Source organism: Callorhinus ursinus, unplaced genomic scaffold, assembly GCF_003265705.2.
Source record: "Callorhinus ursinus isolate GAN/ISIS: 27379988/994484 unplaced genomic scaffold, GSC_fseal_2.0 scaffold4, whole genome shotgun sequence".
In the NCBI taxonomy this organism is placed as follows: Eukaryota; Metazoa; Chordata; class Mammalia; order Carnivora; family Otariidae; genus Callorhinus; species Callorhinus ursinus.
The window spans coordinates 67,101,362-67,114,715 of NW_027397066.1; the positions used below are offsets into that span (position 1 = coordinate 67,101,362).

Genomic DNA, 13,354 nt, shown 5'->3' on the forward strand with positions numbered 1-13,354 from the left:
CTGAACGTTACATGAGAGAGCAGTAACTTTCCATTACTACTGCTGTGGCATTTGGAGCTGTAGACATAGTCCTTCAACTATATACAATTTTTTTCTCCTTAAACACTACTAGAATTTTGCTTTTTTCTGTTTTACAGAATTTAAGTAATTTTCCTTTGTATTATACTAATTTTATGTTCTCATTTTGATTGTAAACTCCTTAGAGTTAGATATTTAACAAAATTTAACAAAATATGTATTGAATTCTTGTTTCATGAAAGCACTGTACTTAGCAGAGGGCATGTCAAGGGGGAAAAGTCCTATTGTCAAGGAGCACACAGACTAGAGGGGAGAACAGTGTTCGATACTAGGTGACAGTGCTCTGTTCTCTAGACCCAGGGCACTGTGGGAGCACTCTGGAGGAACATCTTGCTGAGCTTGGTGTGGTGAGGTCAAGAAAGTCTTCCAGAAGAAGGGATGTGTGGTCTGAGATCTGAAGCTCAGGTCCAAAGTAACTAACCCAAGATAGGATAGGGGGAGGAGAGGGATGGAGGCAGGATGTGCTAGTCTAAGAGCACATACAAAGTTCTGCAGGGAAATAGATCTTCCCAAATTCCTTTTTTTTTTTAAGATTTTTTTTATTTAAGAGAGTGAGAATGAGAGAGAGAGAGAGAGAGAGAGAGAGAGCACATGAGAGGGGGGAGGGTCAGAGGGAGAAGCAGACGCTGAGCAGGGAGCCTGATGCGGGACTCGATCCTGGGACTCCAGGATCATGACCTGAGCCGAAGGCAGTCGCTTAACCAACTGAGCCACCCAGGCGCCCGATCTTCCCAAATTTCTTGGTGCTCCTATAAAAAGCACTAACCTCCTGGTGTACTGAGATGTATATAGTATAACGATAGAGAATGTTTGCCTTCACTTCCCCTAGGAGTATTTTATTTTTTATATACCAAGAAGATCAGATATATCCATTTGTCTAGTGAATTGCTCTGATCCAGAAGGATAATAAAATTTCTTGTCTCCCTGAAAGGGACACATGGTTACAGCCCAAACTAGGCTCCTAGGTTAAGTTCTGTGTTGTTTCCCCAACAATTCCCAGTTCTCCTATTCTCTGAAACCACCTATGTGTCCTACAATTCTATTCAATTCTGTAACTCATTGGACAGAGTTAGTGCAGACCCCATAAGTTAAGTCCCCCAAGACTTAAGCTCAGTCCCCCAAGACTGTCTCTACCTCAGATGCCAAGTAACAAATGGAGTCTTCAGTCTAACTGCACTTCTGCCTTATGGATTACAGATTTAGGCATTCCTGTGATCCTCCCTCAGGTTTGATAATGATCTAGAATGAGTTCCAAAACTCAAGGACGCACTACATTTATGATTGCAGTTTATCATAAAAGATATAAATGAACAGCCAGATGAAGAGGTACATAGGGCGAGGTTCAGAAGGGTCCAAAACACAGATGGGTCCCTGTGGAGTCAGAGTAAACCATCCCCCTGCCACATCAACATGTTCAACAACCAGGAAGCACTCTGAATCTTGTTGTTCAAGAGTTTTTATCAAGGCTTCATTGTATAGGCACTATTGATTAAATCACTGGCCATTGGTTATTGAACTTCATCCCCAGCCTCCCTCCTCTCTCCTGAGTCTCCTGGGGCTCTTTCCGGGGTCTCTAGCTTGCTGGTCTACTCTGCAGATGTTGGACTTGTCAGCTTCCCCACCCATGTGAGCCAATGTCTTAAAATAAATCATATCTATATATTTATATTTATATATAAATTCTCCTATAGAATCTCCTGGTTTTATTTCTCTAGAGAATCCTGCCTAATACGGGAGCATAGTACCTAGTAGATGGTGAATAAATTCATTCACTCCACAAATATTTGTTCAAATGATGAGTCAACCAGAACACTTCACTTATGGTAATCCTTCCACCCCACCCCACCCCACCCCAACCCCGCCTCCGTGCTTTCACTTTCCATGGTTTCGCTTACCCGAGGTCAATCATCATCCAGAAGCAGATGATCTTCCTTCTGATACATCAACAGAGGTCAATAGGAACCTCATGCTACATCACAATGCCTACATAATTTACTTCACTTCGTCATACAGGCATTTTATCATCTCATAAGAAGAAGGGTGTCCTACAAGAAGGGTGAGTACAGTACAATAAGATACTTTGAGAGAGAGAGGGAGACCACATTCACATAACTTTTATTATAGTATATTATAATTGTTCTATTTTATTATTAGTTATTATTCTTAACTTGATCAATTATAAACTAAACTTTATCATAGTATGTGTGCATAGAAAAAACATAGCATATTTAGGGCTCAGTACTACCTGTGGTTTTAGGCATCCTTTGGGGGTCTCGGCAACTACCTCCTGTGGATAAGAGAAGGCTAATGTAAGTGTATCCTTCAATAGATTTACAAATTTTAAGTACTTCTGTACTCATAATAATATTTGATCCTTAGAACAATTTTTACTTCTCTGCTGTTTCCTCTGATTTGGAGGGTGAGTCCTAAAGAAGATATTTTAGATTAAAAAAAATCATTTGGGGCACCTGGGTGGCTCAGTCGGTTAAGCATCTGCCTTCGGCTCAGATCATGATCCCAGGGTCCTGGGATAGAGTCCCAGGTTGGGCTTGCTGCTCAGCAGAGAGTCTGCTTCTCCCTCTCCCTCTGCACTTCCCCTCTCTCCTGTTCAAATAAATAAAATCTTAAAAAAATAATTTGACTCCCCACATGGGATGTTAAAGTTACAAAAGTGGGGCAACCCTGTTGGGACCCCTCTCGCTCTTGAGAGCTTTTTCTGTATCTTCACTTAATAAACTTCTATCTCTTTCACTCACTCTCCATTGTCCGCGAGATTCATTCTTCAACTTCGTGAGACAAGAACCTAGCTCTCCTGCTTCAAAATGAATGAATATTGCTGTGTTTTAATAAAGTATTATGGCCCATAGGCAATAGTTCGCTGACCTCTGAATAAAGCATATATATTTAAGAATAAGATCATTAGCAATCTTTCTCAGTTTGGCCAACCAAGTGTATACTAGTCAAGGTAAGACACAAAAATTTCTCTCTGAAGTGCGCCTGGTGGCTCAGATGGTTAAGCGTGACTGCCTTCAGCTCAGATCATGATCCCAGGGTCCTGGGATAGAGCCCCGCATCCACATCGGGCTCCCTGCTGATCTCCCTCTCCCGCTCCCCCTGCTTGTGCTCTCTTTCTCTCTCTCTGTCAAATAAATAAAATCTAAAAAAAAAAAAAAATTCTCTCTGAAGATGACGGATAGTTGAAAGAAAGGCAGGAAGGGATAAGGGGGCCCCCACCCTAAGAGGAAACCACCCTTAAAAGCATTTTACACCACCTTGAAAGGAGCCCTCCACCCTTTCCCATGTGATAGGTAGATGACAAAAACCCAGTGGGGTGACAGGCTCAGGGAGAGTTAATCAGATTAAAATAGTCCACCAACAAGCCTGTAAAAACACCTAGACTTAGAAACTCCAGTGGAAACCATCTCAGGTCCCCTCCCTCTTTGGGGGAGCTTTGTACTATAAGCTTCACTATCACTCCATAAACCTCGCTTTGCTTCCCACCATTCTTCCTCAGGTCTTACCTCTGCATTCTACCAAGTGGCGTGATCAAGAACCACAGGCACTAAAGAAATCCTGTAACAAAGATACTGATTATCCAAGGGAGAACTACTTATAACTGCTGCTTGTGAGACCCCAAACCATTCTATCCCCACCTGATCAATCTAAAGTGAAGTTCTACCATGAAAATGTGCATGTAGAGCCTCTGGAGGGCTGTCTGTATGAAACCAGATTTTCTTCATATACCTCAACCAAACAAAATGTCACAACAAAGTGAATACAAAAGCAGGGCAGAAACATGTTAAGTTCATATAAATGGGGAGCACCTGCTGTGGAAAACATCTCTTTTGACTTCGAAGTGAAATGATGATCAAAAAAAAGAGCAAGCACAAAAAGGCGGAGCGGCAGGCAGGGGGAGATGCAGGCTCCCCAATGCAGGACTCGACCCCAGGACCCTGGGATCATGACCGGAGCAGAAGGCAGACGCCCAACGACTGAGCCACCCAGGTGAATTCTTTTCACTGCCCGCACCATGCTGCCAAGCTGCCAAGCTGCCAAGCTGCCACGGGATCATTGCCCCCATCTGATCGGGAGAGACACCACATTTAGACACCACAGTGGAGGGGGACAGAAAGAAATCTCGTAGTTGTGAGTTTTCAGCAAGCCTTCCATCATGAATCTTTTTTTTTTTTTGTCCTTACTGTGATATGTGGCTGTTAGACAAAACTGTCACCAGCTAGACCTGCCCAACTGCTTCTACTCATGGACCTTTGTCCCACATTTTTCCTTAAGAGATAAGCTGGAAAGTAGAGTTTAACTCAAGGCAAATGGAAAGCGAAATCGCCCATGGAGGGATCTGACTGCTCAGGCAAGACCTCCACCCCGCCCAGACCAGTGTGAGCTTAACTCCTGACTTGCATCTCTACAGACGGACAAAGGAGTAACCTCTAGAATGACTGATGACCACCTAAGGAGACTCAGCCTCATTTACATAACATACAGTATATGTGCAAGTGTAGAAAGCCTGTTTACTTAAGGCGCATGTGCAACCTTATCCCCGCCTCTCCGGCCCCTGACAAGGCTTCCCTATCTAACCCTAAATAAAAGGAACTCATTCACCCTTGAAAAAAAAAAAATAAAGGCGTGAAAGTAACTTTCAAGCTTAAATAGTAGAATCATTAACTATAATTGCTTCAGGCATTAAAACAATTTAATTTGAAGTTGATGTTCTTTATAGAAATTGCAAATGACAACCGAGGGACTATAAAATGATAGCTGCTGAGAAATCTGAGAATAATAAAAAAAAAATTCTGGGACGCCTGGGTGGCTCAGTGGGTTAAGCGTCTGGTTTCAGCTCAGGTCATGATCCCAGGGTCCTGGGATCGAGCCCTGCGTAGGGCTCCCTGCTCAGCGGGGAGCCTGCTTCTCCCTCTCCCTCTGCCTGCCGCTCTGCCGGCTTGTGCTCTCTCTCCCTCTCACAAATAAATAATTAAAATTTTAAAAAAGTAATAAAAATAATGAATAAATAAGAGAAAAATCCCATATGCTTCTCAGTCGTACCAGTGGAACTGTGCACTCATTGCATACTGCAGTAAACTCAGCAACAAACCTTAGTTTTCCTTCTCGGAATTCCACTCCACTTCCCTTGCTCTCTCACCCCTGCTTCCTGAAATCTCTTTCTGAAAACTACCTGTCCCCAAGTCCCCATTGCAGGCTTTCTTTGGACAATTCCAGCATCTGACACCTAACCATGAGAAGAGGTTGAACCCAACACAGTAGTGGTTCTGTATCCTGTTTCTAGACTCTCTAAAAACCTGATTATTGCCTTACTTGGTACAGTGGATCTGAATAGGTAATTCTGTTAACTGTGGCCAGCAGAGTAAGTTTGTAACTTTGGCATAGAGAAATGATATTTTTGAGTGAGATGTAGTTGTATTGATTTTATTATCATTTTGGTTTTTTTGAGATGTTTATTTTTTTAAGATTTTATTCACTTATCTGAAAGAGAGAGAGAAAGAGAGCATGAGTGGGATGAGGGGCAGAGGGAGTAGCAGACTCCCTGCTGAGCAGGAAGCCCCACTGGGGGGGCTCGATCCGGGACTCCAGGATCATGTCCTGAGCTGAAGGGAGCCACTTAACCAACTGATCACCCCTTAAGATGTTTAAATGTTTAGGGAACTTAAAAAAAATAAATATTTAGGAAACTTGATCTACTAAGTTTGTGTATGATTTGTTAGATGTGTAAGAGCTTCTAAGATGTGTTTAGAAATAATATGCTAAATATGCAATTTGTTCTATTAAGTCTGGAGTGCCAAAAAAAGAACGGGATAAACTAGCCTTGTTGTCCTTTGAAAGGCCTATGGGAATCTAAATAAATAAGTTGGATTTAACAAAGCAACCTATCCCCCTCTGCCCAAAAAAAAGTAACCTAAAAACCAATTAAAAAACTGGTGGGCTGTCATCAAAAGTGTGAAAACAAAGAACAAATTTGATTTAAACCAAGGGTGTCATAAAAACCCATAGCATTTAATAGGCATTTAATCTTGTAATAATAATAATGACAATAATAGAAAAGGTTTTTTAAAAACGCTGTTAAATTTTTAAGTATCTAAACTTCTCCAGGGTTTTCCAACCCATGTCAGTAAAATTGAGAATGGAATAAAATTGGAAAAGGACAAGACCGAGCATCTTAAACTTAAAAAAAAAACCCCAAATCTCTGACCCAGACATGGAGCAGGTATAGGAATTATTATTATTGCTATTATGTTTTTCTAAGGCATACACTGCATGAGGTGGTCTACGCATCATCAGTAACGTTTTCTAAAAGATCACTAAAGATATTTACACTTGAAACTAGTTATTCATTCTGTTATTTATTTTTAAACACTCCTGCTTTGATTTTGTATTGTGCTGTCAGATAAGACAGATGGGTGTTTACATTAGTTCCATTGGTAATTAAAACTCTGGTTAGAAAGATAATTACAAGATTTACCAATCGTGAGGTGATTCAACAGCCTGATGAGACACATCAGAGTTAAAAAAAAAAAAAAAAGGAAAGGAAAATGAGTGCCATTACTGAACAGATAAGCCCTGAATATACAAGCTTCACAACAGGACCCGGAAACTCCCGATACCAGGGAGATGAAGTGATCCACAGGGCCAAAATAAAAGACAAAAATAAATTGGAACCAATATGATAAGTTGTAGGAAATAAATGTATTTGATGAATTAAATACCAGTGGAAGGGTGTGGGCTCAAAACATCTCACCGACAGGACAGGCAAGAGCTTTCTCTAAGGAAATTTAAAACCTTAATATTAACTCAGTTAATATTCATTAATATAGCGGTGCCTGGGTGGCTCAGTCTGTTAAGTGGCCGGCCCTTGATTTTGGCTCAGGTCATGATCTCAGAGTCCTGGGATGGAGCCCTGCGTGGGGCTACATGCTCAGTGGGGAGTTGGTTTCAGGATTCTCTCCTTCTGCCCCCCCAAAATGAATAAATAAATCTTTTAAAAAATATTCATTAATGTATAACTAAGAGCATTCCTTTCTTCATACAACCATGCCCCCAGTTTTTCACATAACCATCTGCCATTAGTAAGAGCTCATTAGTGACGGGGCGTCTGGGTGGCTCAGTCAGTTAAATGTCTGCCTTCAGCTCAGGTCTTGATCCCAGGGTCCAGGGATTGAGCCCCACTCGGGTTCCCTGCTCAGCGGGAAGCCTGCTTCTCCCTCTGCCTGCCGCTCTGCCTACTTATGCTCTCTATCTCTGTGTCAAATAAATAAATAAAATCTTTAAAAAAAAAGCTCATTAGTGATAATTTTTAAAAGACTCTTTAAAGGTAATAGACAATACCTTCTCAGGTTGAAATATCATTAACTTTTTCTGTCTATTAAAAATCAAAATACCTAAGCTAGTTTCAAATGTGTTCTTTGCTGTCATTAAGGAAACATCTGAGTGCTGCTGTGTGACAGACAATATGCGAAGCACGGGGAGTACAAAGATGATTTAAGATACTCTACCTCTTTCTTATGAGCCTAGAGTCAAGTTGGAAATATATATGGAGAGGCGCCTGGGTGGCTCAGTCCCGCATCGGGCTCCTTGGTCTGCAGGAAGCCTGCTTCTCCCTCTCCCACTCCCCCTGCTTGTGTTCCCCCCCCTCTGTCAAATAAATAAATAAAATATTTTTTAAAAAGATATGGATACAATTAAAATGCACCATAAGTGCCATAGTAATGTACAATTGCTAAAGGAACAGAGAAATTGGACTAAAGCTACTTAGAAAGGATAGGGGAGTTGTGGGAACTGGTGCTTGAGAAGGTCTTAATAAATGTGGAAGTCTGCCACCAAGAGAGGAGACTTAATATCACTCTGCGTGGAGAACAGGAGTATCACCAAAGGTACAGGGGGCTGTAGGTTCAGACCCCCAACCAGTGTGTGGGCGGGAGAACAGACTACTTTTTTTTTTTTAAGAATTTATTTATTTGACAGAAAGAGAGAGAGAGCAAGAGCATGAGCTGGGGGGAGGAGCAAGGGTAGAGGGTCCCGCTGAGCAGGGAGCCCAATATGGGGCTCGATCCCAGTGACCTGAGCCAAAGGCAGGCATTTAATGGCTGAGCCACCCAGGCGCCTTGGGAGAACAGAAGTCCTGGCAAGAATAAGAGTTGAGGCTGAAGAAAGAGGCAGGTGCCAGGTTATGGAGCACCTCATTGTGACTATAAGAAATGGAGAGCCATTTAAGAATTTTAAGCAAAGTCAGGGAGAACAGTTAAGAGATTATTATAATAGGGCGCCTGGGTGGCTCAGTTGGTTGAGCGACTGCCTTCGGCTCAGGTCATGATCCTGGAGTCCCGGGATCGAGTCCCGCATCGGGCTCCCTGCTCGGCGGGGAGTCTGCTTCTCCCTCTGACCCTCCCCCCTCTCAGGTGCTCTCTCTCTCTCTCTCTCATCCTCACTCTCTCAAAATAAATAATAAATAAATCTTTAAAAAAAACTATAAAAAATGTTTTAAAAAATTAAAAAAATAAAATAAAAAAGAGATTATTATAATAATACAATGAGAAATTAGGCTTTAAATTTATTAAGTGGCAGAGGGCACAGGGAGAAGAAAGCAGAACAGGACTTTGATCATGATTAAATCTACATGGTGAAGGAGGAAATTGTGTTTGTACCTGATGATCTCCTTTCTTCAAGGTCAACTCTTCTCAAGTGGCGGAGGTGGCAAGGACAGATAAAAGTATCAGGTGTTAGTGCTGAAGGAAAATAAGGCTTCTAAATGTAGGGATCTGCAGGCTTCAGGGTTTTTTTTTTCAGGCTTAAGTTTTATTAAAAGAAAAATCACGCAATACTGAGGTTATAAAAATTACTTTATTTTAAATGTGAAAATATAAAAACTACTTATATATAAAATTCAGGGGTATTGAAGCATCCAACTCTAGGTTCTGTCTTTAGCTCCTTATAAATGTACCTAAATTTAATTGAGACAATATTCTTAGCAGGCATAAATATAAAGAGAATTATATTTCTAAAAATTAAGATACAGGAGAAAATAATACCTTCTGTCACTGATAAAAACACAAAACTAAGGTGGTCAGTGCCATAGACTTCCCAGCACCCTCTCCATTCCAAAAGATTAGGAGGAGACAATTATATGGATCTCGTTGGTGTTGGTAGTGACTGGGGAGAGTGGCCATGTGACCCATTCCTGACCAGTAAGACATGAGGAGACGTGAGGAGAGGTTTGCTGAGAGAACCTCCGAGAAAGGGTTCTTCAAGTCTGTGAAGCAGAGGCAGAAAAAGTTGCTTGTCTTTCTGCAGCTGCTGCCGGGTCTGAATGGATCCATGGAATAACTCCAGACATCATGCCATCAGCTTAAAATGAAGCCAACACTAAATGTGACAGAGCAGGGAGATGCAAAGGACCTGATTCCTTGGTGACATCCTGAGCCCTCCCTACTTGAACTTCTTGTTATGTAGGATTATAAATGTCCTGATGGTTTAAGCCATTTGAATCACAGTTTTCTGCTACTTGCAGCCAAAAGTTTCTCAATGAAAACAAGAACTAAAGGTAGACTAAAAGTAAACATTAACAGGTAGTTAAAATGTATTGAATTACATTTTCTCCTCTTGGCAAATCAATTTCATTTACAGTCACTGTAAAATTTCATTTGACGTTTACATAATCCAGTCCCTCTAAATTGTCATTAATTCTTTTTTTGTACTATCACTTCTAACCGTCTGTCGTCTCTCACAGAGAGAAGAGAAGCAGCAGTTGAATTTAGCTCTCTGTTTAGGTGAAAAGAGACTGTCTCTCATTTATAGACAATTTGAAGATTGTGGCAGTAAACTCTTTCCATAAAGACAGTGTATAGAATAAGGAATCCTGCAATCCTTTAAAAACTGTTTTTTAAGATAAAAACAACTAAGCACTTAAAATTAATCATATAGCCTTCACTTACTTGCCTTCTGGCTGTATTGGGAGCATCCATATACCTTTTTAATAACCTTAAATAAAAACAGAACATGCAAAGCACTAAGCATAGTGTTTGGCACAAGGTATTATTAGCAGTGGTCTACTTAGAACAAAGGACTGTGCTGAATCTCACACGGAGAGTGTCCCAGGATCCCTGAAGCTTCCACTAGTTGATTTGTAATGCATCTGCTTGCCTTCCTATAGCTTGGGTTTTGCTTTCCTCTTATCAATAAATATACTTGAAAAATTCAATCTCAGGGCTAGTGTATGCCTTTCATTTTCAGAGGCAAGCAGTAACTTTGGCATTTTTTATCACAAAAAATCCATATGAGAAAGGTGGCAAACCCAGTGAACTTCCTGGGCGGAGAGCTTTTTCTGTCAAAGCCGGGAGGGTGTGATCATCCACCATCTTCAGAGTTCGACCATTGAGCTGGACGGATCTGCAAAGGGGAAAGGTACATCCGAGTTAGTCCAGTCATGTGTGCTCCAACTTCTCTACAAAAGTCGTGATGTCTTTTTTTTTTTTAAGATTTTATTTATTTATTTGACAGAGAGAGAGAGAGAGAGAGAGAGAGTGAGAGAGGGAACACAAGCAGGGGGAGTGGGAGAGGGAGAAGCAGGCTTCCTGCCGAGCAGGGAGCCTGATGCGGGGCTCGATCCCAGGACCATGGGATCATGACCTGAGCCGAAGGCAGACGCTTAATGACTGAGCCACCCAGGGTCCCCGTGATGTCTTTTTAAGGCCAAAAATATTTGTGACAGCCTATATTATATAACTTGTATTTCACTACTATATCGGGTAAATATTTGACCCAGATGATCTCTAAGCTACACTGGGAGAGCTGAGTCATTGTGACAGAGACCATATGGCCTGCAAAAGCCTGAAATACTTACTAACTGGCCCATTACAGAAAATGGAACACACATAGTCTATACTAGGCACTAAGATGGAGGTATAAAAAAGATAAACGTGACATAACTTCTGGATTTGTGGCAATTTTATCTGATGGTAAATCATTGGAAAAATTTTTATAAAAGGCAAATAGATATATAGAATGGAATGTAAATTTCACAAATTAACATTAAAAATGGCAATGAAATTTCCTGCTTATAACTGTGCCCATAAACCCTCTAACTCCCCATTCCTCAGGATGATATACATTCATTTGCATATCTTATGTTGTTAAGATATTTTGGAAGAATATATATTGCCGGAGTGAAACAAAAATAATTGCTTCACTAAACCACAGATTCCAAAAAAATGTATGTTTTCTTTGTATTCCACTGTTGGAATTCAAATTCAAAACTGAGTCAAAAAAATTTGAAAAATATTTTAAGAACAAGTGTTATTTTTGTGCATATTTATTATTATTTACATCAAATTAATACATGCTCACAACAGTAAATCCAATATAAACAAGGGCTTATAAAGAAAACCTTTAGTCTGCTTTTAGTTCCACTGATAGTGAATTCCATAATTTTAAACGATGTTTACATCTCTATGATCTTTTTCTCAAGTGCTTTTTACATTATGAAGTTTTTACAATATGAAAAACAGTTTTATTGTTGAAAATTGGTTAATGTCAGAGTTATATGTATGTCATATACATAATACGTGTATTTATGTAGATCACTTACAGGAGTGCCTTGCGTATAGTAAGCACTGCAAAAGTAATATCTGTCATCATCATTATTCTGATAAATAAATATAACAGAAGTAATCTGCTAATTCATCCTAACCATTTTTAGTATTTTGATGTATATTCCTTCATCTCTTTTCATCTTTTATGTATACATGTGCATATTTTCATTTAAACAAGAACGAGCATACTGTACATGGTCTCTTAAAACTTGATTCTTTTTCCCTTAACATATCTTAACATTTGCTTACACACATCTACATCATTTCAACAGCTGTATAGGATTCCATTGTGTGAGCATATTAGCTTAGTAGTTGTCTAGTGTTAGACATTTGGTTGTCTCCAATTTAGAATTATTTTAATTTTCATCTTTAAAGATCTCTCAAACTCTATCCTCACTAAGTGTCCGTCAGCAGAAAAACTGGTTTCCGTTTAACCTTGGTTAGCTGCCCAGCTCTGGTCTCTGTACCTACAGACTGAAAAAGATAACCACGATTGTGCTGGGGGCTCTCAAGCCCGTCCTGCATTTGCACTCGGTCCACATGCGCATGAGTTTTAACGCCTATATCACATCCATTTTTAGATGGGATGGGGGAGGCAAGGCCATGACCGTCATCAGGAAACAACAAACAGGGTGTTATGCACAAACAGTGAATCATGGAACACTGCATCAAAAACTAATGATGTAATGTATGGTGACTAACATAACAATAAAAAAAACTTAAAGTAAAAAAAAAAAAAAGGAAACCACAAACAAAAATAGGCCTTGAAAATACCTCCAACTGCCAGTCGTAAGAGCTGTTCTGCATGAATTTGAGACCCATTTTTTCAAGGGTATGTAAAAAAGTTTCAGAAATGCTTTTAGGAGAGGCCACAGGGCTTAAAGGGAAATCTCATCATTGTAAATAAATAGTGCTGTGGGTTCAGATGATGACATATAGGCAAGATAATACCTAAGACCTTCTGGCTACACTGTTTAATCAACTCTAAAAATAGCTAAAGGATGCTATCAATACACTGAGAATAAGCTTAAAGCATGTGGATTATTTCTGCATTGGGCTAGGTAAATCAGGGTAAGGTTTTATTCGAGGGTAGTATCTTATTTCATATTTTGATGTCAGTAACATGATGACAAGAAATAGAAGACATGCTTGTCAAGTTTCAGATGAAACAGAGCTGAAAGGAATTAGCAAGCAAGAGGAATCCGAATTATGGATGCTGGGCAAAATTTATCTAAGATAAATATAAAATACTGCTTTTAAGTTAAAAATATATTCCCTCAAATATTTACTAAACGCTACTACACCGGACCTTCTGTAGACACCATACAAGTTGTTCAACTAAAAAGTGATTTTTTTTTTAAAGATGATCATTGTTTAACACTCTGAGGTCATTAGAATGAATAAGTGTGCAGACTGAACACTCATCAAACTTCTCTGGGATACTTTTGCAACGTTTTATTTTATTTTTTGCAACATTTTAAAAGAGAGAAAAGCATAAGTGATGTATACTCATCAAAGAGAATTTAGGGTAATAAAACATTACACAATTCACAATTTCACCAGTTTTCCATTATGAAGCACAAAATGTGTGATCAGAATGCAATGGGGTCTGATAAATACAGGAAAGAGAAGAATCATTGAAGAAATTGGGCATATTAGGCCTG

At 39.8% G+C, this 13,354-nt stretch overlaps 1 protein-coding gene across 3 annotated transcripts in view; it reads right to left on the reverse strand.

Annotated features, from left to right (window-relative positions):
* Positions 1 to 8,924: 8,924 nt before the first annotated feature.
* HPSE (heparanase) overlaps positions 8,925 to 13,354 on the reverse strand; it is a 35,532-nt gene continuing 31,102 nt past the window's right edge. For all 3 annotated transcript variants that reach the window (XM_025887425.2, XM_025887426.2, XM_025887424.2), the window contains one exon: positions 8,925 to 10,488. In XM_025887425.2, coding sequence (XP_025743210.1) covers positions 10,329 to 10,488 — 160 coding nt within the window. In that variant the 3' untranslated portion in view covers positions 8,925 to 10,328. The remainder of the gene's footprint in view (positions 10,489 to 13,354) is intronic.